At 51.2% G+C, this 27,639-nt stretch overlaps 2 protein-coding genes across 3 annotated transcripts; both read right to left on the bottom strand.

Annotated features, from left to right (window-relative positions):
• Positions 1 to 104: 104 nt before the first annotated feature.
• On the bottom strand, positions 105 to 8,121 carry LOC142819541 (uncharacterized). Of its 2 annotated transcripts, none has more exons than XM_075907435.2 (3): positions 7,992 to 8,121; positions 5,555 to 5,959; positions 105 to 552 (listed from the first exon to the last, which is right to left on the bottom strand). In XM_075907435.2, the coding sequence occupies exons 1-3, from the start codon at positions 8,101 to 8,103 to the stop codon at positions 362 to 364; spliced, it is 708 nt and encodes a 235-aa protein (XP_075763550.2). In that variant the 5' UTR covers positions 8,104 to 8,121; the 3' UTR covers positions 105 to 361. The 2 variants fall into 2 exon arrangements, with proteins under 2 accessions (XP_075763550.2, XP_075763551.2); XM_075907436.2 differs by lacking the exon at positions 105 to 552 and adding an exon at positions 4,735 to 5,023.
• Positions 8,122 to 11,238: 3,117 nt separating this feature from the next.
• Positions 11,239 to 25,806, bottom strand: TMEM79 (transmembrane protein 79). Its single transcript, XM_075907041.2, has 4 exons — positions 25,657 to 25,806; positions 20,566 to 21,528; positions 18,469 to 18,682; positions 11,239 to 15,801 (listed from the first exon to the last, which is right to left on the bottom strand). The coding sequence occupies exons 2-4, from the start codon at positions 21,389 to 21,391 to the stop codon at positions 15,585 to 15,587; spliced, it is 1,257 nt and encodes a 418-aa protein (XP_075763156.2). The 5' UTR covers positions 21,392 to 21,528; positions 25,657 to 25,806; the 3' UTR covers positions 11,239 to 15,584.
• Between the last annotated feature and the right edge of the window lie 1,833 nt (positions 25,807 to 27,639).

Genomic DNA, 27,639 nt, shown 5'->3' with positions numbered 1-27,639 from the left:
ATGCTTTACTGTTTCTGTGCTACAGTGTCCCCATCCCACCCCTTTGCCTTGAACTGGCTGCATTTCCCCAGCTGAAGACATAATTCCTATGAGACCTGCCAAGGTATTGGAGATCAACTTTTAATGGCTGCCAAATAGCTTAAAGTGCAAGGTAGTTGAGTAGCATCATCAACACTGGAGATATTTAAGAGCAGGTTAGATAGACGCGTATCAGAGATGATCTAGATGGTGCTTGGTCCTGCTGTGAGGACCTGGGATTGGACTTGAGGACCTCTCGAGGTCCCTTCCAGTTCTAGGATTCTGATTTTTTTTCTGCCTGGGTTCAATTGGCATGCATCATGGTCCGACAACATGGGTGTTGCTAACAGCACAACATGCAAGCCTGCTTCCTCTCAAATGACAGCAGGATGCTGAAGATCAGATACTCAACCAAAGCCTGACCTAGAAGCTGGCTCTGAGTCTGTGGGAACTGGAGTTTCACCTGATGATGCAGATGACTTCTGGATCCCATACAAGGCATGGGTTTGCCAGCTGTCCTGGAGTGTTGTTTACCTTGGAGAAACAGGTGAGTTAGCTGTCTGCTTAGGCAAAGTCCTACAGTAGAAGTAGAGCCCTCATGTTTGAATTCAAACTCTTTGTTGCTCTTGGGTGGTTGAAGGGGATTTTCTGCTTCAGCCCAATTTCTAATCTCAACTATTCTTGCCTTTATGACAAGGGATTAGTTTTGGCTCCCTGCCCCCAACTGTCTTTGGCAGGTGACTGCCTGGGATGTATTACAGGTCTAGGAGCGTAAAGGGGAGCAGAGATGACTCTAGTCAGAGAATTTGCATCTCTCCTCCCATCCTCAAAAGCTAATTAAGGTCTTTAATGGGACAAGTGGCTGTTCTGTCTCTGAATAACAGCAATAACTTCTAGTGCTATGTATCACTTTTCATCAAAAAGTCAGTATAATTATCCTCCCCGTACTGATAGGGGAAACTGAGGCACGGGGGGGGGGGGGGGGGAATGATTTGCTCATGGTCACCTAGCAGGCCTCGAGCATGGCTGTGACAATGAGGTACAGATGTGCTCTACTGATGAAATCCTTCCTTCTGGCTACTCCCAGGAGCCAGGCTTTCACAGAGGGAGCCTGGCTGGGCTTGCACGACCCTATAGACAGGGAGTGGCCAGCCTGTGGGACATTCTGCTCCAGAACTCCAGTAGGATGATTCTTAGAGACAGGATCATGTGGTGCTCGGCTCCAGTGTGTGTGTGTTACAAATCAAATTCCACACACTTGTACAGAGGGTTAATCATAGAATTCTAGAACTGGAAGGAACCTCCAGAGGTCAGCAAGTCCAGTCCCCTGCCCTCGCAGCAGGACCACACCAGACCATCTCTGATAGGTGTCTGTCTAACCTGCTCTTAAATATCTCCAATGAGGGAGATTCCACAACCTCCCCAGGCACTCTATGCCAGTGCTTAACCACCTTGGCCGTTAGGAAGTTTTTCCTAATGTCCAACCTAAACCTCCCTTGCTGCAATTTCAGCCCATTGCTTCTTGTCCTGTCCTTGAGGAGGAGGGAGGAAAATTTCTCACCAACCTTTAACCCCCTTTTAGGTATTTGAAAGCTGCTATCATGTCCCGTCTGTCTTCTCTTTTCCTAAACCAACTCTTTCAGGTAATTTTTTTTTCTAGACCTTTAATTTTTTTTGTTGCTGGTTTCTGCACCTTTTCCAACTTGTCCACATCTTTCCTGAATGTGACACTGAGCACTGACCCCACTACAATTGAGGCTTAATCAGTAGAGCCCTGCAACTCCACTTTGTATCGGCAACTTTTAGGGTTGCCATGTGTGCAGTATTTGTAGCCTCTGTCCACTTTAAAAAAAAAAAAATACCAGGCATAGAAAATACTGGACTTTTTTTTTTCTCTGATGGAAGGCTGCTCGGGACTCCTTCCGTGTGGCTTGTGTGTGGTGGTGGAGGGGAGGGCGAGTGTGGGGATTTAAAGGTACAGTGACTTTTTTTGTTCAACCAATTTTTTTCCTGCCATGTTTGATATTTTTAATGAAAGTATCTGGCAACCCTAGCAACTCATTTTTATGGATATGTATGTGGATACAATTTTTTGTATCGCCCAGGGCTCTACTAATCCGTGCAGAGTAGAGCAGAAGAATTACTTCTCAGTCTTCCTTACAACAAACTGTTGGGGCGGGAGAAGGGTGACATTGTTTCATTTTAGCTTGAGGTCCACTATAACCCTCAGGTCCCTTTCTGCAGGACTCCTTCCTAGCCAGTCACTTCCCATTTTGTGTGTGAAACTGATTGTTCCTCCTTAAGTGGAAAGGGCTTGGGAGCTGAACTTGTCACACTTCTGTATCTGACTCTACTAGGCTAAAGCAACCCCAGCCTCCTGCTTCAGGGCTGGAAGCTTGAAGGAGTTGGGTAGAAACTCCCTGCTGGTCATGGTTTCATCTGCCTCTTCTGGCTGTTTTTCTGCAAGTCAGACCAGGAGCATGATGCAGTTTGGAATTTTTTTTTCAGGGTGTTTGGAAGATGGGTGGGAAGAAACATTTTCCTGTCAAGAAGGGGGAGGAGGGGGGTTTCCAAAACCGCCAGTCTTAGCAGTACAATTTAAACACTAGTTATGTCTATCTGAGCTATGTGGTGCCCCTTCCATGTTCTAAGGAGTCCAAGCCTGGACTTACATCTCTCATGATGCTCTGAGCAGTATGAGACTACATGTGCTTCATGGGGAAATGTAGTCGATCAGTGAACTAACTCCATGGGAGCCCCAGAGCTACACCTCCCATCACTTGGTGCAATCTCTCAGGCTGGCAGAGAGCTTGCTATCAACCCAGAACAATTAGAACTCTCCAGACAGGATCCATGGGTCTGACCCAGACTGGCCATTTTTATGGTCATGTCAAGTTTTGAGACTGAGTTTTCCCCCCAATTTGGCCTGGAACTAAACTTCCTTGCAAGCCTGGTTAATGTCTTTAAATCCACTCTCTTCCTTTTTATTCATGAACATCCAGGTGGTCTACAGTGACTGAACAAAGCTCTGCCACTTACAAAAGTACAAGACACTTTATTGGGTTTTTTTTTCCTCACTGACAAAATACAACAGCACTCCCTCCCCGGCTTGCTTTCTCTCAGGCCTCCATCCAAAGCCCTCTGCAGTCCAGAGGAACTTTTCTGTCGATGGCATTGGGTGTTGGATTGACCCACTTCCATCATTACCACCTCCTTGGGGAGAACCATTCACCCTTGACAAGAATGTGGCAGCTGTTGCAAGCAATGCATGAAAGAAAAAAAAACTCATGGTAGGGTCTAATGGCAAAAAACTCCACCCTCAACTGCTATGGTTGGTGCCCATTGTCTCTTCTAACTGTAAAATAGCTTTTGGAAAGGGGTAACTCTTTATATGCAACACTGGCTTGCCAGCCTGTAAGCATGGGCTACCCGCTCATCCTTGGGCATACTGAACATGCTTGCAAGCAAGGAACTACATGGAACTGTATTTTGGCCCCTAACTTTTACCAGGTAGGTGCTGAGAGCAGCGTTTTAAAGGACAAGCAATGATATTTTTCAAGTGTATATTAAAAAAAATAAAATCAGAAGCTCTTTTTACAAGACCAGCACAAGTTAAAACCAGCCTTTTAAAAAAAAAAAAAAACTTGGCATGATTATTGTACTAAAATTTTCTTTCCATGCTTTAAGGCTGCAGCAGGTGCCTTCTATCCCCCGTAGGCTTTTCTCTAGCACCTCCCAACCATTGGCTGGTAGCCAGATGCATCTACCTGAGGGTAGACTGCAAAGCATGGGCTTTGCAAGAGTGAACAGGGCCGCGGGGTGGGGTTTGCTGGGTGCTCATGTGAGCAGGTGTGATGAGGAGCAAGGCAACTGAGCATCTTGGTTTCCCATTTCCATGGGATGTGGACGCAGCTGTAGCCTGGCACCAGTGGAGCGGTTGGCTAAGGGTAATGCTTAGAAGAGGCTGTGGTCGAGCAGCAATCATGTGGCTGCCAGAAGCTTTGGTGGCATGTGGTGATCACTGTTGACGGATGTAGAATGAACAGCCAGACAGTCTTAAGGTCTTAGTGAGCAACTGAACAGTGCTTGATCTGGGGTGTATGGGAGGGTGAAGCCCACAAGGCTATGAGCAGCAGAAGCTGCTGCAGGGAGGGAAAGGCAAAGGGGAAGATCGGCACAGTGGAAGCAAAGATCCTAAAGGATAGCACCCAGTCTGAGCCCCCTTGAAAGGGGTTCCATTCTCAGAGGGGGCTACTTGAACTTTTCTCACGGGGGAGGGCCCTGAGGAGCATCAAACACGCAAAATCACAATTAAAAAAAAATTAACCTGAATTCTCCCCTGCTTCTGGCCAAACCAACGGTCTTCTCTAACTCGCTCCTGTGGAAGGCACATGGACTATAACCGGTTCTGTGGCACTGCTGTGTTCCGGCCCAGAGGTGGCTGCATTTCACTGGTGCTCTACAAGACACCAGAGCCAGGTCCTATCGAAAGCAGGTGGTAAGGCGCTGTTGATTTTGCTAGAATAGAGGATGGGCCAGTAGCCAGCCGCTTGGAAGGCAAAAAGGGCTTAGGCATGAAGCCGGAGGGTTGCAGGATGATCTTGTATTCTTTTTTTAAAGCACAACATGGTCCTGAGCTTCAAATATTTGCAGCCAGGCTTCCCCGCCCCCCAAACATTTGGGGCCTAAGGGCCTCTAGCTAGGTACCCCTTGGCCTTGTGTTTTTTTTTTTTTTTTTTTTTTTTTGGTGTTGGGTTTATTCTCCCCCATTCTAAATGCTGCCCCCTAGAGCCTGCTAATGGCAAAGCAGTTGATGTCCCCCATCACGATAAGGCGTATAACTGGGAGACTCCAGCTCGGAAGAACGTGGCAGCGGGGAGGAGAGAAGTGGGTTTGAGGTGTGGCCAGCCACGGGAAGAGATCAGTCCTCGGAAAAGGGGGTGGGCTGAATGGGGTTAGGCTAGTGCCCACTCTCCAGTCTCGGGATCCACTTCTGTATTGGTTTCTGAAAGAAATGCAAGCCGGTGTGGTGAGTAACCATCCGCTGCTTCTATAACGCATTTTCCAGCCCTGCAGCTGGAAGAGAGTCAGGCTCTTTAACCCCATCTGTGAAACGGGCACTAACAATCACCTAGGCCCTCAGTAGAAAAGTGGGGAACAGAACATAGCTCTGTTGAGTTCCAGCCACATTGTCTCCCTCTAACACTGTCAGGAGGGAGAGGAAGAGTGGTTGTGCTGTAGTCAGGTTCCTCCCACTAGGCCTGCTAGCTGATTCTTCCTGCTGAAACAATCAGCAGTGGAACAGCTACCAAGGACAATGTGTAAGGCAGTGGTCAGTAGGTTTCAGAGTCAATAATGACATATTATGGGAGCAGCTCCATCTTCCCTACAGCTAGTGCTTCAAGCTATCTGCAGCCCCAGACAGCAGCCTTCAGGATTAACCCTAACCAAGAGTTAGGCTTCTTGCACTGCAAGGTGGGGCTGACTGTACGGGAAGCAGAGCCTAGGATATCCAAACTGGCATGATATGACTCACCCATGCAGGAGGCTCCAGGAGATGGGGGCTCACTGGCTGGTGGCAAAGGAACATCTGAGGTAGGTAGAAAGGCGGGGGGGGCCAGGTTGCTGTGCAAAGGTGGCTCTTCCATGCTGCTGAAACACATCTGCAGGTACTCCCCAGACAGCAACCCCAGCTGGCTTGCCTGGTGCTCGAGGGATGGCTGAGGGCAGGGTGCTGAGTCGCAGCTAAAGGTCTCGGCTGAAGGCACTCCCAGGGGCAGGATCTGCTCCAGGCTGGTGACAGTTGGCCTGGCTTCTGCAATATCCTCTTGGGATGACTCCATGCTTTCTTGGGGGGGCAGCTGGGAGGTGGTGGCACTGGAGACCAAGTTAATGGAGGCCCAGCACCCCACCAGCTGCTGGGATGGGTCTAGCCTGATATCTAAGGAGATGGAGAGTGAAAGACCAGCTTTGTCATGCGCGTAAAATGAGGCAGAGAGCTGTATTGGTTTTATAAGCATTGTGTATACCTCAGTTTACCTGCTTACTATTATTCTGTATACCAGTGTGGTGTGCAGGGTGTCCTTAGGGTTTATGGAGCCTTATGCAGTACTATTACATAGTGCCCCTATGCCTGAGGGCAGCCTGGGAGGAGTATGATTTTATAATCGTCAGTAAAAGAATAATGAAATATTTTTAAAGCAAATTTTAAACTCTGCTCTTGTCAACTAACACAGTCAATTCAGAACCTGAGAGGATATACCTGGGGCAGGCACCTCCACTTAAGGGCTCTTTCATAGGTTCAATGGTCTGCTAATAGCTCTGGCAAGCTTTGTCACTTTTAAGTTAAGTCCCCTCTCACTCTGGGAGGAAGCAGAGCCACAGAAAAGGGATAGGAAGATCCGGGTGGGTGGACTTTAAGACCCAGTAGTGCCCCATGTTTTCAGGTGCCCTATGCAACTGCGTATTCTGTGTATGGGTAAGGACAGCCCTGTTGGAGAGAGAGACCCAAAGGAAACTGCTGGGGGAAGGGGAAACAAGCAGGAAACAGAACAAGGAGGGAGACAGAGAATACCAAGGATCCTTAACAAATCAGAGGGGGAGCCATTAATTGGGAGATGCCCACACCCAGCTGGTTTCAGCAAGTTTTTTTTCAGGCCCAAGACTAGGGTCAAAGGGACACGAACTCATTAAAGAGCTGGAAGGGATAACATAAGGGTCCCAGGCACTGGTAGATGGGTCCCCTCTGGTGGGCAGGCAGGGGACAAAGATTCCCTAGGGCTGGTCTTCTGGGAGGGAAGGCATGGGACAGAGGTCCCCTCTTGCTCTCAGGGCGGTGGGGAGCAGTCTCTAAGAATGGCACCAGGGCACAGCTGAGACTAAGGTTGCAGGGGTGGGACCGTGGCTCCTGGTGCTGGAAGTAAGACTCAGGTTGCTGGGGTGGGACTCGGGTCTCTGGGGCTGGTGGAGGTGGGACCAGTGTCCCTGGTGCTTCTGGGGGTAGGAACAGGCTCCCTGGGCTAGCAGGGGTGGAACTGAGCCTGGGGCCACTGGGCTGGTAGGGCTAGAACTAGGGTTGCTGGGATGAGGTCGCTGGAGCTGGCAGGGGAAGGACCAGGGTCTCTGGAGCTGGTGGGCAGGCAGCAGGCGAGTGGGAGGGACTGGGGTTATTGGGGCTGGTGTGGGGGGAGTGGGGTTGCTGGGGCTAACGGGGAGGGGCCAGGGTCATTGGAGCATGTGGGGGGCGGGGAGTGGGAGAGACCATGGTCATTGGAGCATGGGGGGGGGAGGAAGTAGAAACCAGGGTCATTGGAGTAGGCAGGGGAGCTGAGGTGGGGGAGGAGGGGAGTGGGAGAGACTAGGATCATTGGAGCAGGTGGGGGGAGTGGGAGAGGCAGGAGAAGCCGTGGGGTGGTGGTGGAGGGGAGTGGGAGATCCAGGGTGATTGGAGCAGGCGGGGGGGGGGGGCAGTAGGAGGGGCTGGGGTTGGTGGGGGAGGGACCTGGGTCACTGGAGCAAGGGGGAGTGGGAGGGGCTGGAGAAGCCGTGGGGGGTGGAGGGGAGTGGGAGATCCAGGGTGATTGGAGCAGGCGGGGGGGGGGCAGTAGGAGGGGCTGGGGTTGGCGGGGGAGGGGGAGTGGGAGGGACCTGGGTCACTGGACAAGGGGGAGTGGGAGGGGCTGGAGAAGGTGGGGGGGGGGGAGTGGGAGATCCAGGGTGATTGGAGCAGGCGGGGGGGGGCAGTAGGAGGGGCTGGGGTTGGCGGGGGAGTGGGAGGGACCTGGGTCACTGGACAAGGGGGAGTGGGAGGGGCTGGAGAAGGTGGGGGGGAGTGGGAGATCCAGGGTGATTGGAGCAGGCGGGGGAGTGGGAGGTCCGGGGTCCTGGCGCTGGCGGGGGAGGGGCTAGCGGGGGCGGGGTCCTTGGAGGGGGCGAGCCCCCCCCCGCTGGCGGCTGGCGCGGGGGCTCCTTACCGCAGGGGCCGGGGTTCGGGGCCGGCCTGGCCGCCTTCCTGCAGGGCCCGGGCGGCAGGACCCTGCGGAGCGGACACGGCTTCTTGCGGCCGGGCCCTCGCTCCGCGGCCATGGCCCGGTGGGGCGGGGACTGCGGGCGGGCGGAGCCGGCGCTGGGGCCGGGCTGGTGGGGTGAGGTTCAGCTGGGCTTGCAAGGGCCGGGGCGAAGGTGCGTTCACACCCGCAGGCCAGACTCTGGCTGGTGTCGATCCGGATTGACTCCACTTAACCAATAGAGTCGGGGCCACTGGTGTAAATCTAGAGTCATTCAGTGGTGCCAGGGCCATACTGATCTCAATTATGACGGGGTGAAGCGGGAGTCACTCCACTTTAATCAATGGCCGAATTCTGATCTGTGATCCTGGTGTAAATCTAAAGTCATTCCCTTGAGGTCTCGCTTTATAGTGGCTTGTAAAGGTCTGGTCTACACTAGAAATTAAGTCAGTTTAACTGGGGTGGGTGAGAAATCCACAACTGTGAATGGCGTAGGTAAGCTGGCATATCCCATGTGGACAGTGCTAGTTGGATGCAAGAAGAAATTTTCCACCCACCAGCTACTGCATCTGTGGAGAACAGGACAAGGGTCCTCTGCTTTTGGCATAGAGTTGGTAGCATTTACACTGATGTGCTGCAGCAGCACCGCTGCAGAGTTTCCAGTGTACACAAGTCCTGGGCTCAGAATCTGGCCCCTGGCTTTCTCCAGTGCTTGGACAGCACCACCAACCTGGAGGGTGCTGCATAAATAATAGATCACCCCTGAAAATCCACTGCACAGTGTTAGGTGGAGATGGTACCTTTAATACAAAGCTAAAATGAGGGGCCTTTCCCTTCTTGCTCTCCCAGTTTCTTCCTTATTTCCTAGCTCTGGCCCATGCTGGTGCTAAGCCAGATGAGTCAATAAGAGACATGATGGGGAAATAGCCAGCCCTTTGGAGTAGAGGCTGTGATGAGGAAGGAGGGGCTTGTGATTAATATCCTGGTCTAGGAGTTGAGAGAGCTCGTTCTGCTACCGACTTCCTGTTCTGTGACCCTGGGTGAGTCACTTAATCTCTCTCTGCTTCCGTTTCCCCATCTGTACAATGAAGACAATAGCATTGCCCTGTGCTGTGTGATTCCCACCATCTTGGGCTGTGACCAAACTGGATCCAGAAACAAAGGGACAAGGAAGCCTGAGTTTTCTGTGCAGTCCTCCCACACCCAACCAAGGGTGGAAAAATGGGACTTTCCATAATTAGCTTCCCCACCAGCAGAGAGCAAGTTCCAGGGCCCTTGCATGTGCATGCACACACACACACACACACACACACACACACACACAGTTTCTTCCTTGTTGCTGTGCTAAGGGTTGGTTTGCCTAGGGCTAACCAGTTATGGGAACAATAGCACAGCTGCTTCACAGATCAAGAGTCACTGTGTCAAAAACAGGCCTCGGCCAGTTCAGCTGGAATTTTGCAATTGTTTGGGCTCGCTCAGAATTACTGTCTAAGCTTTTAACCCCGGGAGATGGGAGAACAGCTGGCAAGGGTGAATGGGCAAACACAGAGCATGCAGCTTGGTTAGGGGTATCCAAGAGGGTATAAACTGGGGGGGTCATTATTTTGTATAAGCAATGAGGAGTCCTGTGGCATTTTAGAGATTAACAGATTTATTAGGGCATAAGATTTCCTGGGTAAAACCCACTTCATCAGATGAATTGGAGTGGAAATTATAGAGGCAGGAATATATATCTATAGAGAGAGGAGAGAGAGAAAGAGAGAGCAAATGAAAGAAGTTCAGCAAAAGAAAGAACATAAGAATGAACATTCTGGGTCAGACCAAAGGTCCATCCAGCCCAGAGTCCTGTCTGCCAACAGTGGCCAATGCTGGTGCCCCAGAGGAAGTGAAGAAGTTACTTTTCAAGTGTAGGACCAGTGTTAATGAGGCTCATCAAGTCAGAGTGGAAGTAGCTCATTCACAGTAGCTGACGGAGAGATGTGAACATAAAAAGAGGAGAACTTGCCTTTGCAGTGCGTTAACCAGAAAGATCTTTATTCAGTCCTAATTTGATCATATTAAATTTGCAAATGAAATGCAATTCAGCGGTCTCCCTTTGTAATCAGGTTTTGAAGTTCTTTTGTAGAAGCATGGCTACTTTTATGTCCAGTCTTTTGTATGCCGTAGTCGTGCCGAAGGTTCACAAGTGAGAGCGTGGCTGCACTGTACTGGAAACTGTACAGACATGTAGTGAGAGGGAGCCCTGGCCTTGAGAAGCTCACAGCCTAAAAAGACAAAGGCTGGGGAAACTGAGGCCTACGGGGGGAACTGACTTACCCCAGGTCACACTGGAAGGCTGTAGTAGAGATCGGAATTGAACCTCTGTCACCTGAGTCCTAGTTCTCTGGGCTGTGTCTACACTGGCCGCCTATTACGGAATAGGCAAGCAAATGTAGAACTTTGGAAGAGGCAAATGCGCGGGGGATTTAAATATCCCCTGCGGCATTTTCATTTTCATGGCCGCCGCTTTTTTCCGGCTTGGAGAGAAGCCGGAGAAAAGCGTCCAGACTGGCGCGATCCTCCGGAATAAAGCCCTATTCCGGAGGATCTCTTATTCCTACTTGCACTTTGTCCTAGATCTCTGACTCCACTGTCACCTTCCTTATCTCCTCCCAGCTCCAGATATACTGGGAGTTCATTTCCAACACTACACTTCTGGCCTCTTTCCACGCCTCTCCCCCCCTCCTCTGCTGCCTGTTGAGTCTGGAGTGTACCAGAACCCAGCCTCTGCCCAAAGCCTCGTTCCTGGCACAATCAGTTCTTGTCTCACCCATTGCAATCCCATCTCTAATAGCCTTCATCATGGTGTGCTGGGCATGCACCCTCCCTGCAGGAAGTTGGGCTGTTCCATCACCTTCCTCCATTGATGTGCCTGGGTTTCCTGTCCATCTCCTGTTCTAGTTTGGAATGAGATTTTCTGGCTTTCAAAACTCTCTGTGGAGCCACTTCACCCCTCTGCTCTATGGCCATGAGAACAGCCACTCCCTCTGCTTCTCTGATTACTACCCAATTTCTCCAAGCTATTCACTCTTCCAAGAAACATCCACCTAATATACTTCCCCATGCATTTAATCCAGGCCTCCAATAGCCATTCAGATGATAATTTTTTATCCAACCCCATCTCTTACCAAATACCACCTAAGCCTACTGGGTTTTTTAAGACCAGTGCTGGGCATGTACCCTCAGAAAATTAAATCCCTTTTGTGATGTATTGCTGAAATGACAAACTGTCGCTTAAGTGAAAGGGTTTTCCTAGGTTTGCTTGCAGGCAAGGGGGTTCTTCAGCAAAAGAGAAGCTAGTGAAGAACCAGCTTAAAGCATGGGTGAGCTATTCCTCTCTGCCTTAAGGAGCAGCCTGCTTTGTGTCTCTCTCTTTGGGGGTCTTGTGTGTTATTGTTCTGAATTCTATGCCATAAAATAGTGTTGCATTAAATCTTTCCACCAAGACTACTTTATGTTTCTATCTTCTGTATATATGCACTATGAGCATAACTCCTACCTGGTGTTTCAAGGGGAACAGCCTAGGGATGCAAGCGACTAATCAACTAGTCGACTATCTGATGAGCAAAAGCTTATCAGACAGTCGACACAATAGTCGACTAGTTGCATCCCCGCCCCTTGCTGCCTCTATTAGAAAGAGGCAGAAAGGGGGGGAGAAGAGGAAGGGGCACTGAGGGGAACCAGCTAAAAAGCCAGTTCCCCCCCACTCCAGTTCCGTGGGAGGGGACAGGAGCGCAGCAGCAGTATTCCACCTTTGAAATGTACAAAAGTCCCTGCTGGGGCTCTTGTACATTTCAAAGCGAAAGCGCCCACATGGAACCTGGGGCCAGCAGGGGACAGTCTCCCGCTGGCCCCAGGTTCCATGTGGGCGCTTTCGCTTTGAAATGTACAAGAGCCCCCGCAGGAGCTCTTGTACATTTCAAAGGCAGAAGGCCGTGCTAGTCCTTATCGACCAATTGACTAGTCAATGGAAATTCCATCAACTATTCGATTAGTTAATTAATCAAAATTTAACATCCTAGAACAGCCAAAATCACTAGGCGTTCTTGAAAATCTTAGGTAATGTTCTTTGCTACACCACAACTAGCCTAAACAGGAAAGCCGAGAGGGATGGGAAACCCATGGAAAAGGTTTTATTCATGTGCTTTGTACTCAAAAATAATAAAATCAGGATCAAACGCTGAGTGCTAGAATGTTGATCTGATATACACCTTGCACTGTATTTAGCAAAAGTGGTTACCAAAAATTAAAGGAAAAAAAAAAACCCCAAACCTCCATCACCCTCTCCCCAAAACAATTCAAAAACCATCAGATTAAAGAAAAAAACTATTTAGAAACAATAAACGTTACATGATGGGAAGAGTAAAACTGGAAGGTAGAAAACAAAACAACCCTTCAACCTTCCTGTTTCCTAGCTGGCAGCAGCAGCTGGGTCCATCACTCCTGACAGAAGCAAGTGTAGCTGGCACAAGGGAGTGTCCAGAGGTGCTGTGCTTAGTCAGGGGCCGCATGCTGCAAAACTCTGTAATCCGTGCCTCCTTTGCTTTATGCCCCACCTCTATGCTGCTCTCTGCAAACAATTTTGGGAAGGAGGAGGATGGCAAATGAAGGCCTGACTGCCTGGGAGGTACCAGAATTTCAGAGTCATAGACTTTTAAGGCCAGAACTACATTAATTACAATCCCTAGCTCTTCTATGGCTCTGTTCATCATGCCACCACCAGATGCTTTACAAACAAGGTCGGGATCATGAGCCTCATAAGAATGGCCATACTGGGTCAGCCCAAAGGTCAATTTAGCCCCAGAGGGAGGGCTGACAGTGGCTAGTGCCAGGTGCCCCAGAGGGAGGGAACACAACAGGTAATCATCACGTGAGCTCTCTCCTGTCATCCATCATCTTACAGATGGGGAAACTGAGTCAGGGAGTGGGGAAGTCACTGGCCCAACATCACCTGACAAGCCGGTTGGCAGAGGCAGAAATAGGACTCAGCTCTCCTAAGTCTGAGTGCAGTCCACTAGCCCATACTGCCTCCCTGACCTCCTGTATAACATAGGGCTGAAAATGTCATTAGGTGATTTCTACAGTGAGTACGTGGCTTCTGGTTGAGCTAGACCAGGGGTGGGCAAAAGGACCTCCGTGGGCCAGAGCTGAGCCTGGGGGCGAGGGAGCATGCGAAGCCTCCTCCTGCCCTGCCAGGAGCATGTGGCGCTTTGAAATGCCACGTGCTGCTCGCAGGGTGGGTGGACAGCAGAGGTGGCTTTGCGTATTCCCCGCCCCTCCAGGCTCTATTTGGCCTAGGGGCAGGGGAGCACGGGAAGTCTCCTCCCACGCCAGGGGCATGGGCACCTACGGGGAACGTGGGTGGAGCAAAGGCCCTCCCTCACCCCCAGACCAATCATTGTCTGGGGGGTGCAGAACCCGGAAGTATCTTGGCCCTGCCCCTTCCGCTTGATGTCCCGCCCCTTCCTGTGCAGCCCGGGGCCACTTCCAAAATTTCCGAAGCGGCCCCCGGCCAAAAATTATTGCCCACCCCTGAGCTAGATACACAAGTGAGAGAAAAAAAAGACAAACAAACCCTCACTGACATGGCCCCCGACGGAGAAGCAGAAAGACTCTCCCCACTTTCCCCTCCCACACCAGAGCCTAGGGGAGGCCCAGGCTAGTAGATTTTGTGTGCTTCAGCCCCACAGAGGGGCGATGGGAAGGCTGGAGCGCCAGTGCGGGCTCCCCAATGTTGGGGGGAAGCCCAGTGCTTCAGGGGCTGCATCCAGGCAAGCCGAGGGCCACATCACGCCCTGGGCCTTAGGTTCCCTACCCCTGAGCTAGAGTATCTCGGTTTTAGCTATCGAGTCCTGATTTAGAGACTTGACGTGATAGAGCCTTCACCACCTCCACAGGTTAGCTGTTCCAATGGCTAATTTGGCCCTATTGCTGTACGGATTAAAAGAACCAATATACAAACAAAACATGGATAGATTCAATTTTCACACACCCCTGGGGAAGTTCTGTGACGCCGCCGGGGGCAACAAACAGCTCACCCTATTCCCAGGGTACAGTCTGGGAGGAGGGAATAGGCCCAGCATGATGGTTGCCAAAGCCTTTATTAAATAAAGCCCATTGCAGCCAAGAGCTGAGTAAAATAAAGTGAGCCGATACCAATCCATCCTGCCCTGCCCACTCATAAAACTTGTTCTTCCACTTGCCCAGATTCCTCATGTCCCCTGTGTCCTCCACCCACTGTTTCCCCAGTAGCGTTTCACAACCAAAAGGAAAATACACCCCCACCTGCAACTGCAGCTGTTAGCCTCAGAGACAGCTGCACCTGCCAGAATAAATACACCATCTGAAAGAGCACATGTCAGTGAGACCTAGGTGCCCCTGCTCTGCACACATTCCTGTTTACAAGCGTAAAGAAGCATCGGCAGGTGAGACTGAACCGGGGAACCTTAGGGGCTCAAGCCATGTACCTCTATAGCAGCGGCTCTCAAACTTTTTGTACTGGTGACCCTTTTCGAAAGTAAAGTAAAAACACCCTATTTTTATATGTATATATTTAATGCTATTTCAAAGTGATATGTGTAAGGTTTTCATATTGCTTTTCATAGCAGACTTACAAGCTAGCTGGGAGGCCTGGACAGGTTGAGCGTCTCTGGTCCAGGAACATCTGTGGTCTGTGCACACGGCCGTATTGCTAAAAGCTGTGTAGTACAGACACACCCATGGTGCCACTGACCTAGGCCTCCCCCCCGCCGATAGAGTATCTCCTGCCCACATAGCTTCTGCCACTCATGAGGGGAGGGGGGGTTACCCTAACCGAGCGCTCTCTCATATCAGCACAGAGCATCTTCATCAGGTGTATTGCAGTTGTGCAAGGGCAGCTGTATTGATACAACTGCACTGTACCTACATACATATACATACCCCATGTTTGTTAGCCTGGCTCAGACCGAACTACGTGCCAGATCTTCCAACCTGGAGGGTTATCCATGAAAATGTTAAGTCATCTTTTATTAGCAAGGAACTTTCTTCTCGTTGAAATTTGCAGGCTCCTTTGCGACGGCCGTTGCTCCGTGATCTAATTATCCAAGAGCACCTGCCTCATTGCCGTCAGAAGAAAGGACAATTTGAATATAAACAGCTAGTTGAGGTCTGGATCAAGTTCAAGGGAAGAGGGAACGAATCCTTTGAAGCCAGCTGAGCAGGTTAGCTGACGGAATTCAATTGTCTGATTGATTCCAGCGGGGGGCACTCTAGGGCCTGTGTTTTTTGGGCATGGATGGGGGGCTTATGCCTGTATTTGGCCACTCACTTCAGTGCTTAGAGCTGGATTCAGAGTCTGCACCAGGTGGCGCGGGAGCTGGGGTTGCCCAGCGCTTCTGGAAACTGACCCTTGGGCACTGCAGCAATGGGCATGGGGGCACTGAAATGTGGGTGCCCCAGCCAAGCTCCCCATCCGGCTCTGTTCATCGCCAACACACCCACCTCCCTGCTTCCGAGCACCAGAGCTCCTTGTCCCGTCCTTTACCCCCAGTATCTCGGCTTGGGCGCCGCAGCCTGGTTCTGCTGCTCCGACGGGGCGTCCTGCCTGCCGTTGGCTGTGGCAAACATGTTCTCGGGCGCCACAATGAACATGCTGTAGAGGTTCCACAGGAGCATGGTCAGCAGGGGCAGGAAGGTCAGGCCGAAGCCAAAACCACGGAAAGAGCGACCCATGGCATAGGCCAGCCAGTACAGTAGCCTGGGGAAGAGAAGAGGCATGGGGTTGCGGGGGGGAGTCAGTTTCTCAAGGACTGGAGCAAGCCGCATGATGGCAGGGCTGGTGGATACTGCAGGAATTGGGTGCCCATTGCAGTCACGTGGCTGGTATAACGCTCTGAGACTCGGCTTTGTGCAATTTATGGGCAGCCACCCCTCAGCTGCCCAGACTCCCAGCTGGCAGGATGGAAACCCAGGGTGCTGCAGGGAATTTTGTGGCCTATTCACTAGGGCAAGGGCAGGCAATTAGTTTTGCAGGAGGGTCATTCCAAGAATTTTCGCAAGTGGTCCCAGGCTGCACTTTTCTATTATATTAATGGAGGGGATGGAATTTGGGAGCAGGCGGGAGCTCTGGGTAGGGATTGGAGTGCGGGGGGGGGGAGTGGAGTAGAGAGGTACAGGATCTGGGAGGGAACTTGAGCACAGGAGGGGGTTCTGACCTGAGGCAGGGGTGTTGGAGGAGGTGTAGGATTGGGAGGGAGCTTTGGTGCAGGAAGGGGTTCTGACCTGGGGCAGAGGATGTGTTGGGGGGGGGGTGCCCAAATGCACACTCTGGCTGGGAGATGCTTAGGTGTCTCTCGGCTGGCAGCACAGCAGGGCACTCAAGCAGGCAGGCTGCCTGCATGCCCTGGTGGCCTCATGCTGCCCAAAGCTGCCGGTTGCTGCTGGCAAGCATGTCTCTGTGCACCCCTTAGAGGAAGGGGGGCAGTGGGTCTATGCACACTGCCTGCCCCTGCAAGTACTGCCCCCGCAGCGCCAATGGGAGCTGTGAGGATGGGACTGGACTCGGGGGCAGCATGCAGAGACACACTGGCCCCCTCCTCCTCAGGGGTGCACAGAGACACGCTTGCCAGCAGCCTCCAGCCGTGGCACTTCCGGGAGAAGTGGGACATTTTTCCCTGACCCCGGCTTGGGCGGTCATGGCAGGCTGGGGAAAAACGTTTGATGCACCAAATCTAGCCCATGGACCTAATTTTGCCCACCCTGAGCTAAGGGGTGTTCTTCCCTTTGCATCCATCCATACACCAGCGTGGCACTAGGACAGGGCTACTCAACACGTGGCCCATGGGCCACATGTGGCCTGTTTGTTTGTGGCCTGTGGTGCATTTTGGGTTAATGCGGGGCTCAACACGCACCCCACAGGTGGTATCCTTTGAACATGGCCTCCACTGGGAACATGCGCCACACAGCGAGTCAATACAATGGTCTTCTATTGAGATGTGTTTTAGTAGTTAAATTCCTGGACTATCGTTGCACATTAAGGGTACGTCTAAACTACATGCCTCTGTCGACGGAGGCATGTAGATTAGACAGATCGGCAGAGGGAAATGAAGCCGCGATTAAAATAATCGCGGCTTCATTTAAATTTAAATGGCTGCCCCGCTCTGCCAATCAGCTGTTTGTCGGCAGATCGGGGCAGTCTGGACGCGCCGCGTCGACAAAGAAGCCTTTCTTGATCGGCACAGGTAAACCTGGTTTCACGAGGCATACCTGTGCCGATCAAGAAAGGCTTCTTTGTCGACGCGGCGCATCCAGACTGCCCCGATCTGCCGACAAACAGCTGATCGGCAGAGCGGGGCAGCCATTTAAATTTAAATGAAGCTGCGATTATTTTAATCGTGGCTTCATTTCCCTCTGCCGATCTGTCTAATCTACATGCCTCCGTCGACGGAGGCATGTAGTTTAGACGTACCCTAAAGGTGCTGTCGTAGGGGTGGAAATCGGGTCAATATTGCATTTTATTAATATCAGCAGAACTGACTTAAATGGGGCCTGTGTGTTGTGTAGTCTTGCCTTAATCTTTGTATACATGCCCGTCAGTGTGAAAGAAGCTGTTTGCATATATTTGCATATATATTTGCATGTATATGCAACCACACTGAAGTTGCATCCCTTGGAATATGCTGTGAGTATCATTGTGGGCTTCCAAAGTTGAGTGGCCCTGCAGTAGGGGATGCTGTCCTGCACTCAGGGAAATTCTCTTTTGCGTCAGTGCTTAATTTGCAATGAAGAGGTGCCAGGGCACCAATTAAGCACTGATATTGATCCCACCCTCTCCCTACAGTGATTCCAGTATCCAGGCATGAAGCTATGGGGTGCCGTACTGACTCCTTTTCTTTAGCTTGGTGCTATCCTGCATGGAGCAGGGGCGACCCAGCAGGGGGCGCACTCCCCTCTGAGTCAGCATGGGTGCCAATCCCCCCAGCACTCGGAGGCGCTGTGCCGACCCTATTTCTTAGCATGGTGTGACCTTCAATGAGCAAGGGGGAGATCCAGCAGGGGGCGCACTCCCCTCTGAGTCAGTATGGGTTCCAATCCCCCAGCACTAGGGGGCGCTGTGCTGCTGGAAGCATCATCTTTGGAGGAGAATTAAAATCACTGTGCTGGACAGCTGGTGGTTTTAAAGGTGCCAGACAAGTGGTATTAATCCCTGAGTCCCAGCTAAACTTTGACTGGACCCAGACTCTCCTGTCCCCGCTCCAGGCATGCCAATATGTTCCACCAGCACTAAATTAATAGGACCAAAGAACCTGCCACCTTGTCATGATGCTAGCTCTGCTCTGGGTTTACACCCCTTGTTCTCAGCTCTTGGTGCGTGGTTCATTTAAACGTCGCCGAGCGAAGGGTCTTACGCCCCCAGGGAGCTTACCGGGAGATGGCGAACAGTCCCGTGAGCAATGGGATGAGCTTCAGGGCTTCCTGTGGCAGGTAGGTGGCCAGCACGGCGATGTTGAAGAAGTAGAGGATGAAGAGGTAGATGGACTGGGAGACGTAGCGCCGGTGGATTTCCACCTCCCGGCGCAGCTCTCCGAAGGGCTGCACCGAGGAGAAGCAGAGGCGAGAGATCCCGTACACGATCAGACCTGGCGGGATTGGAGAGAGAAAACTGAGGGTGAGGGGGGGGAGCGGTGGAACACCAGGTGCAATGGGTGGAATCCAGGGCTGGGGGCATAATGACACAAAGCACAAGGCTACATGTACCCTCTAGGCCAGGGGTGGAGAGCCTAAGGCTCGGGGGCCAGATTTAACCCTTGGCTTGCCTGGATCTGGACCCCTAAGCTCGGGACTCCCTCCAGCGCTGGGGAGCCTGTGCCGATACTCCTGTCCCTTTCACCCAGCTATCTCCCAGCAGGTCTGGTGATACAAAACCTACTAACCTGGGCCCCACTAGGCTCTGGTGTGCGAGGGGAACGTGGGGAACGTGTGCAGCCCCCATCTGATTTTTCTGTGAATCAGCGGCCCAAAAAAGGTTTCCCATCCCATCTCTAGGTGAAATAGTGCTACAGCCATGTGATGGTAGCTGCATAATGTAGATGTCGATGGAAGTTAGTTCACCTTTCCGAGAGGCAGGAACTAAGTTTATGGAAGAATCCTTCTGTCAACTTAGCAGCATCTAGCCTGGGCATTAGATCAGCATAGCTACATCACTCAGGAATGTGAAACCTGCCCCCCACCCCCACCTCCCCATGTAAGTGATGTCGCTAGACCTAAATTTTAAATCTAGACCTGGCCTTAGTGTTGGACTAGCAACGGGTGCCTGGCTGTCTTTGATGTATTTATTTTCACCACCCTCCCACCGTGAGGGAGGGCAGTGCTGGTATCCCCACTGTGTAGCTGGGAAACTGAGGCACAACAGAAATCAGTGACTTGTCCAAGTCAACAGGGAATGGAACCTGGATTGCCAGTTAGCAATTTAATCATTGGCTCATAAGAACGGCCATACTGGATTAGACCAAAGGTCCATCTAGCCCAGGATCCTGTCTTCCGACACTGGCCAATATCAGGTGCCCCAGAGGGAATGAACAGAATAGGGAATCAGCAAATAATCTTTCCCCATCATCCTTCCTCCCTCTCCCAGCAGACATACATGGAAGGAGTGCTGGGCATGTTCCCTGTAATCTGTGTGCTTGGGTGGCCACCCAGTAGAGATTCAAATGCCGCCCAGCTGATTAGCAGAGTGCCCACAGCTGAAAGCATGTGTTTCTACCGGTAGTGCATAACCACAAATGCCTCGGCGCATGTAACAAAATTTATTCCACACATGGATGGATAAAAATAGAGGGAACATTGGTGCTGGGGCTCTGATCCTCCATGGCCTAGGCCAGTGTTTCTCAACCTTTTTTTTATAAAGAACCCCTTTAAAAAAATTGTAAGTACCCCCAGTACCTACAGTTTTCAGACACACATCATTTTTTTCTACCATTGCAACACATTTTTTTAAACAACTTAAAAAATTGCCGGGCGGACAATGAAATTTTTGGGTGTAAAAAGTACAAAAATAATAAAGCACTGTAAAACTTAAAACAAAAATTCAGTTTTCTCCAAATTTCAGTTTTGTTGATGTACCCCTTCTCTCGAATACTCCGAAGGGTACTCGTACCACTGGTTGAGAAACACGGGCCTAGGCAGTTCTTGGCCTCTCAGCTGAGTCTGCCGACCAGGGAATCAGTTAGTGATGGTCATGTTTTGGGATGTGGTCACTACACCCTGAGCTGAGACCCACCCAACTTGTTTCATGTCAGCCACTAGGCAGCCATCGGATGGGAATGGCTGTCAGTCACTCCTGACCTGGGAGAACCACAAGCCAGCTCTTCCGGGGTGTAGAGGGCCTTGCAGCTCCCCACAGGTCAGGGCAGTGAGTTGCCCTCTCCCCAGCCAGCTGCTCTGCCTCTCAGAGCCAGAACCACCCGCCTGAGGCGCTGTGAGGCCAGGAGGAGAGGGGAACACCTCGCCAGTCTCTGCTCACCTAGGATGATGGGGAAGGTGGCGAACACTCCGCAGCGAAGGGTATAGACCAGCCGGGCACTCATGGTTGGCATCATGGGGGCATCGAAGGGCAGGAAGATATAGGCCCCGTACACAAAGCAGGGGAAGATGATCATGGCCCCGATCATTGAGGCCACAGCCTTGAGGTTGGCGGAGCTGCAGTCCTGGCACCGGAGGCACTGCAGCCTCTCGGGAACTGGCTTGGCCTGGCCGCCGTCATAGCCCGCTGGCTCGTCATAGTGTGCGGAGTAGCCCAGGGGGCCTCGAGTGAGACAGGCCAGCTTCTCGGGGTGGCCATTTTGCTTCTCACAGCGCATGATGGCCTCTTCCTCCTCCAGCAGCTGCTGCTGCTTCTTCCAGTCGCTGCTCCCTGCTGAGTCCTGGCATATGGCTGGCTTCTCAATACAGTGGAGATCGATAGGGATGAAAACATGGGCAGCCACTTCAGGCATACTGTTGCCTTCCTCTTCCTCCTCCTCCTCCTCCTCCTTCTCCTCCTCCAGAGGGAAAGTGCCAGGGAAAACCTCCTCTTCTCCAGTAGGCCCCAACTCCAAGCCCACATAGCTCCCCTCAGGACTCAGCCTCTTCTCATCTGCCTTGCGAAGTGGGGCCGTAAGCTCCGTAGCCCCCTCGCTCATGGACGAGTGCCGGGACTGGTCCCATAGCAGCGTAGCATCGGGGTCTTCTGGCTTCTTGTCTTGGAAGCCACCACAGGTCACCTGCTGCACCGGGAACTCCAGAGCCTCCTTTGTCAGCTCCACCAGAGCCATGTTCTCTGTGCAAGCCATGGGGCCTGCAGCAGCCATTTTGGGTCTTCCAGTATGTTCCAGTTGGGGGCAGACCCTTCCTGAAGGAGGCTGATTTTGCAGAGTGGTACCTGCAATAGAACGTATCCCCTATTTACCCCTGTCCCTTTGTCATGGCTGTAGCCGCTGTTCTCTACCTAAGGAGGGACAAAGAACATACACAATGAGATATCAAGAAAAGACTGCCTGTCGGCTGTCCTTCCCAAGCAGCCAACATTCCTCCCAAGCTCCATCATTAACTCTTCCAAGATCTGAAGAAGTACGTTTTGCCCACAAAAGCTCATGATACCATATATATTTTTTGTTACTCTCTAAGGTGCCACAGGACTACTCGTTGTTTATAAGCTAAGGAAACCAAAGCTACGTCTACACTGCGAAGTTATTTCCACCAGAAGTATCCCGAACTAGCTATTCCACGTCTTTTGAGCAAGCCCGTTATTTCAAAATATAACTGGCTTGCTATTCTGACGTCCCTGTAGACCGCGTTCCACGAGGAGTAAGGGACGATTCGGAGTAGTGCTCTATTTCAAAATTAACTCACAACGAGCTATGCAACTTGCGTATCTTATTTTGAGCTCCGGGTGTAGTGTGGACGCACCCCAAGGTAAGTGGGGCAACACACATAAAGTCACACAGCAAACTGGAGGCAGAGCTGGGCACAGAACCCAGTCCATAACCAACCAAGTTACATTTCCTCCAAAGTTAAAAGAGAGCCCATGAGTCCTGGCTCCCAGGCATGTGTTCCCCTAGCTTCCAACTGAAATCTGTGCAATTGCTCTGGAATTATACTGGCATAACTGGGATCAATTAAATGCTATTATAATGTGTTCATTAGGATGATTAAACCCAGGGAATGAAACAGCTGCTGAAAAAAAATCCAGGGTCACTTTTTATAGGACTCTAGGAAAAGACTAAATAATAGATATATCTTGAGCAATATCCCACAACCCACCACTTCTGTAAACTCTGGGCATGCCTCAATCTAGAATGGCACACACAACTTGAAAGTTAATTCAGATTAAGGTAAGGTGTGAACGTAAGGCTCAATAGCTATTCCAGAACAACGCCATGTGTGCACAAACCCTGAATGGCTATTTCTAGGGATATAATGAGATGTATTTTCAAAAACACCCACTCCAAACTTGTCACAGATTTTGGATCAGAACTCTGTGCCCCTGCCTCCAGTAGATCTTGGAACTAAGGATGTTAAAATGTGGTTAATTGACTAGTCGACTAGTCGATGGAATTTCCATTGACTAGTCGAAAGGCACTTCTGCATTCCTCCTTTGAAATGTACAAGAGCCCCCACTGGGGCTCTTGTACATTTCAAAGGAGGAAAGTGGAACTCTACGTACAACCTGGGGCCAGCAGGAAGTACTGCTGACTTCGGGCTGTACGCAGGTGCCTGCTTTGAAATGCACAAGGGTCCCCTGCGGCCTGCGAGGGCTCTTGTGTATTTCAAAGCCATGGATCCCGGGGTCAGCGGGGGACGTGGGAAGTGCAAGGTTCTGCGGAAGTGCTGCGCGGAGCCTGGGATCAGCTGGGGAATCCCCAGTTAACCCTGGGCTCCACTGCCCCTTTGAAATGCCACCTCCCTGCGTTTCAAAGGGGCAGTGGAACCCAGGGTCAACTGGGGACTGTCCAGCTGATCCCGGGCTCTGCACGGAATTTCTCCAGAACCCGGGATCTCCCCAGCTAATCCTGGGTTGTGGGGAAATGCAGCGGGGAGCCTGGAGTCAGCTGGGAGTGCCCAGCTGGACCTGGGCTCCACAACAGCTGCCCCTTTGAAATGCCAGAAATGGCATTTTAAAGTGGCCGCCGCCGCAGAGCTGATCCACAGATCATCTGTGCAGCTGCTGCTCCTTTGAAACACTGCCTTGGGGTGAAACACTTGCCACTTTGAAGTACCCCTTCCTCCCCTCTGCTTTTCTGCCTCTATCTCATAGAAGCAGCAAGGGGGACAGAGAAATCAATTAGTCGACTAGTCAAAAGACTATCCGATAAGCAAATGCTTATTGGCTAGTCGATTAGTCGACTAATCTTTAACATACCTTCTTGGAACCTAAATCTTGGATCCAAAACACTTCTGAATTGGAATCTGCATTTATGCTCTGGCCCCTTATTGGTTGAACATAAAGATCCCTGAATGTTGGGAATAGAGATGCAAATTTTGGGGCTCTGGAACCTGGATGGTAGTTAAAAGAGAAGGGCTTGATTTTCAGAAGTTCTGGCAAAGCCCATCCAGTTTAACAGGGCCCTTTGCTTCATCAGGCAGGTAAATACTTGCCGAGAGCCATGAGCTTACCTGGAGGGACATTTATTAAACTGAGGAGGAGCAAAAATGTTTAGTGCGTCCCTGAGCTGCACACACACCGTGCAAATCTCTCCAGCCTTAGAGGGAGTGGCTTGAATGCTGATTTGCAAGAGCTGGGAGGCAGGCCCCTCTCAACTGCAGGCAGCAGACCAATAATTAAAATACCACTGAGTCAGAGAGGTGCAGGCCAGAAGGGACCCCTACCAGATCTTCTCGTCTGACCTGTATCTCACGGGCCACCGATACCACCCGCACACCAATCCCAGCAACTGAAAGGAGATTGAAGTAGGCTAGCCCATAGGAGAGGAGACAATCATAGAATCATAGGACTGGAAGGGACCTCGAGAGGTCATCGAGTCCAGCCCCCCGCCCTCAAGGCAGGACCAAGCTCTGTCTACACCATCCCTGACAGATGTCTATCTAACCTGTTCTTAAATATCTCCAGAGAGGGAGATTCCACCACCTCCCTTGGCAATTTATTCCAATATTTGACCACCCTGACAGTTAGGAATTTTTTCCTAATGTCCAATCTAAACCTCCCCTGCTGCACTTTAAGCCCATTACTCCTTGTCCTGTCCTCAGAAACCAAGAGGAACAAATTTTCTCCTTCCTCCTTGTGACACCCTTTTAGATATTTGAAAACCGCTATCATGTCCCCCCTTAATCTTCTTTTTTCCAAACTAAACAAGCCCAGTTCATGAAGCCTGGCTTCATAGGTCATGTTCTCTAGACCTTTAATCATTCTTGTCGCTCTTCTCTGTACCCTTTCCAATTTCTCCACATCTTTCTTGAAATGATGTCCCCCAGGCTGGCAGAGAATAGGCACTGGGAGGCGACACGGCCCCTGTCGTGTTACGCATGGGGGCAAAGCCGGGAAATGTTGGCAGCCCCTCCTGGATTGGCTGAGATCTGCCAAGGAGGAGAGCTAGTTTATTCACCCCAATGTTGAACTCTGTGCACCCGTCAGGGATCCCTGGGGAGCCAGATTCCCAGCCAGTGTCTGGGAGCTACCCCCGCGGAGGATCTAGCCCTGCTGCTTTTCAAGAGACATAGGAGCGTGTCCATGTGGGGCTCAATACGGGGGAGATTAAGAGCCACTTGCGATGCCTTCTGCCACAGCGTTAGCGGTGGAAGGAGAGGGTGTCAAAGAAGCCACAAGTAAAGTATTGACACGTTTCTTGCCAGGGCTGTCCGTACTGGTGCTCGATACATCCCAGTACTGGTACCCCTCCTGGGAGGGGAAAGGAGTTGCCACCTCTCCCGGACCGGACGCCATTTACTGTAGTGATGGTGGAGCTGACAAGCGGGAGCAGGGCCGGGAGGGAGGCGCAGGCCAGGAGACTCCAGAGGAGCAGCGGGTGGACGCGCATTTGGCCAAAGAGAAGCAGCACGTTCACGGGGGAAGCGCCTCGTCTCTCCAGCCGCCCACTGTGCGGCTGCCCCCTGCTCCGAGTCCCCCAGCCCGTGAGAGCTGCTTGCTGCCGCCTGGTGAGTGGGGCCTGGGTGCTGAGCCTTGCTTGCTGCCGCTGGGGGTTGGGGCTGGAGGTGGCTGGAGCCCATACACAGCATGCGGCTGCAGAGGACACCATGAAACTGGGGGCCCAAATTTTGTGGTGCGTGTTTTGCCTATCAGTAGGGACAGCCTTGTATCTTGCACACCCAGGAATAGTCCCTAGCTTCTTCCATAGCACATTTCATTCAGAGATCTCCGTACGAAAGAGGGCAGGCGCACTGTCCCCACATTGCAGATGGGGAAACCGAGGCACCGAGCAGTAGTCTGACACTCTCTCTCTCTTTCTCTCTCTCTCACTCACACACACATACACCCCGCCACCCCCAGAGAACTCCCTGTACCCCTCTTCAGAACAACCCTTCCACTCCACCAGACTGCAAGAGAAAATGAGCATAGCAAAGCAAAGCAGAGAGCTGGTTTCCCTGCTTGGCTGCTTACTTGGAGAGCAGGCTGGGCTGAGCCGGGCCATGTGGAAACGGAGCTGTTTTGCGGATGGCTGTCCTGGGGTTTGATCGCTGTTTGAGGCTTCTTTCCTTTTCCTGGACTTCAAACCTGTTTAGCCAGCCAAGGTGTGGCTACAATTAAAGGGGCAGAGGCAGATTTGCCTCACCCAACCTGCTGAATCCGTCGGCAGAAAAGGCTGTTCCCACAGGTTGTGGGCATGTGTTGTGCATGTGGGGTGGGTGCATGTTTGTGTGGTGCCTGTGTGTTGTGTATGCATGTCTCTGTGCTGCAGCCATGTCTTGTGCAGGCTTGTTTGTGTAATACGTGTCTGAGTCATGCAGTAGTAGTGTATTATTATTATTATTATTTTATTACCCGTCCCGTTGCGACGGTAGACATACACGTGGCCTTCCCCCTCCCCCGCTGTTCATGGGGGTGGGGAGGCTTGATCTGGCTTGGGCAATGCGGCCCCCTCCTTTCCCACTGCTCCAGGGCCGGGGATGCTGGAGCCACGTTGCCTCCTCCCTTCCTGCTGCTCCCGGGGACGGGGATAGATGGGGCTGTGCAGCCTCTTCCCTCCCCACTGCTCCTGGGATGCTAGGGCACGTGCTTGCACTCTTCCCCTCCCCGTGGTGGTGGGGGGCCTGTGTGCGCTCTGTGCGCTGCTCCTCCTTCTCCCGGGAAGAGAAAAACTTAATAGAAACACTTAATGTTAACAAATCTCCGGGACCGGATGGCATTCATCCAAGGGTTCTAAAAGAACTCAAATGGGAAATTGCTGAGCTGTTATCTGTGGTTTGTAACCTATCCCTTACATCGGTTTCCGTACCTAATGACTGGAAGGTAGCCAATGTGACACCAATATTTAAAAAGGGCTCTAGAGGTGATCCTGGCAATTACAGACCGGTAAGTCTAACGTCAGTACCGGGCAAATTAGTCGAAACAATAGTAAAGAATAAAATTGTGAAGCATGTAGAAGAACATAATTTGTTGGACAAAAGTCAACATGGTTTCTGTAAAGGGAAATCCTGACTTACTAATCTATTACAGTTCTTTGAAGGGGTTGACAAACATGCGGACAAGGGGGATCCAGTAGATATAGTATCCTTAGATTTTCAGAAAGCCTTTGACAAGGTCCCTCACCAAAGGCTCTTGTGTAAATTACATGGCCATGGGATAAGAGGGAAGGTCCTTTCTTGGATTGAGAACTGGTTAAAAGACAGGAAACAAAGGGTAGGAATAAATGGTAAATTTTCAGATTGGAGAGGGGTAACTAGTGGTGTCCCCCAAGGGTCAGTCCTGGGACCAATCCTTTTCAACTTATTCATAAATGACCTGGAGAAAGGGGTAAGCAGTGAGGTAGTAAAGTTTGCAGATGATACCAAACTGTTTAGGATAGTCAAGACAGAAGCAGACTGTGAGGGACTCCAAGAAGATCTCACCAAACTGAGTGATTGGGCAACAAAATGGCAAATGAAATTTAATGTGGATAAGTGTAAAGTAATGCACATCGGGAAAAATAACCCCAACTATACGTACAGTATGTGGGGACTAATTTGGCTACGACAAATCAGGAAAGAGATCTTGGAGTTATTGTGGACAGTTCTCTGAAAACTTCTACACAGTGTGCTGCGGCCATCAAAAAGGCAAGTAGGATGCTAGGAATTATTAAGAAAGGGATAGAAAATAAGACCCAGAATATCTTACTGCCCCTGTATAAAACTATGGTACGCCCACATCTTGAATACTGTGTACAGATGTGGTCTCCTCACCTCAAAAAAGGTATTTTGGCCTTGGAAAGGGTTCAGAAAAGGGCAACTAAAATGATTAGGGGTTTGGAACGGGTCCCATATGAGGAGAGGTTAAAGAGACTGGGACTTTTCAGTTTAGAAAAGAGGAGACTGAGAGGGGATATGATAGAGGTCTATAAAATCATGAGTGGTGTGGAGAGGGCCGATAAAGAAAAGTTATTTATTA

This window comes from Pelodiscus sinensis, chromosome 22 (assembly GCF_052426305.1).
Source record: "Pelodiscus sinensis isolate ZL-2025 chromosome 22, ASM5242630v1, whole genome shotgun sequence".
Classification (NCBI taxonomy): Eukaryota; Metazoa; Chordata; order Testudines; family Trionychidae; genus Pelodiscus; species Pelodiscus sinensis.
This window is presented reverse-complemented; position numbering and strand designations above follow the sequence as displayed.

Coding starts and splice junctions, on each gene's coding strand:
- TMEM79 (XM_075907041.2), bottom strand. CDS start 21,391: ATGGCTGCTGCAGGCCCCATGGCTTGCACAGAGAACATGGCTCTGGTG. Junction 18,683..20,565: donor CACCTTCCCCATCATCCTAG/GTGAGCAGAGAC, acceptor CAATCCCGCCAG/GTCTGATCGTGTACGGGATC. Junction 15,802..18,468: donor GGACTGTTCGCCATCTCCCG/GTAAGCTCCCTG, acceptor TCTCTTCCCCAG/GCTACTGTACTGGCTGGCCT.
- LOC142819541 (XM_075907435.2), bottom strand. CDS start 8,103: ATGGCCGCGGAGCGAGGGCCCGGCCGCAAGAAGCCGTGTCCGCTCCGC. Junction 5,960..7,991: donor CCCGAACCCCGGCCCCTGCG/GTAAGGAGCCCC, acceptor CCATCTCCTTAG/ATATCAGGCTAGACCCATCC. Junction 553..5,554: donor TCCTGGAGCCTCCTGCATGG/GTGAGTCATATC, acceptor TGTTTCTCCAAG/GTAAACAACACTCCAGGACA.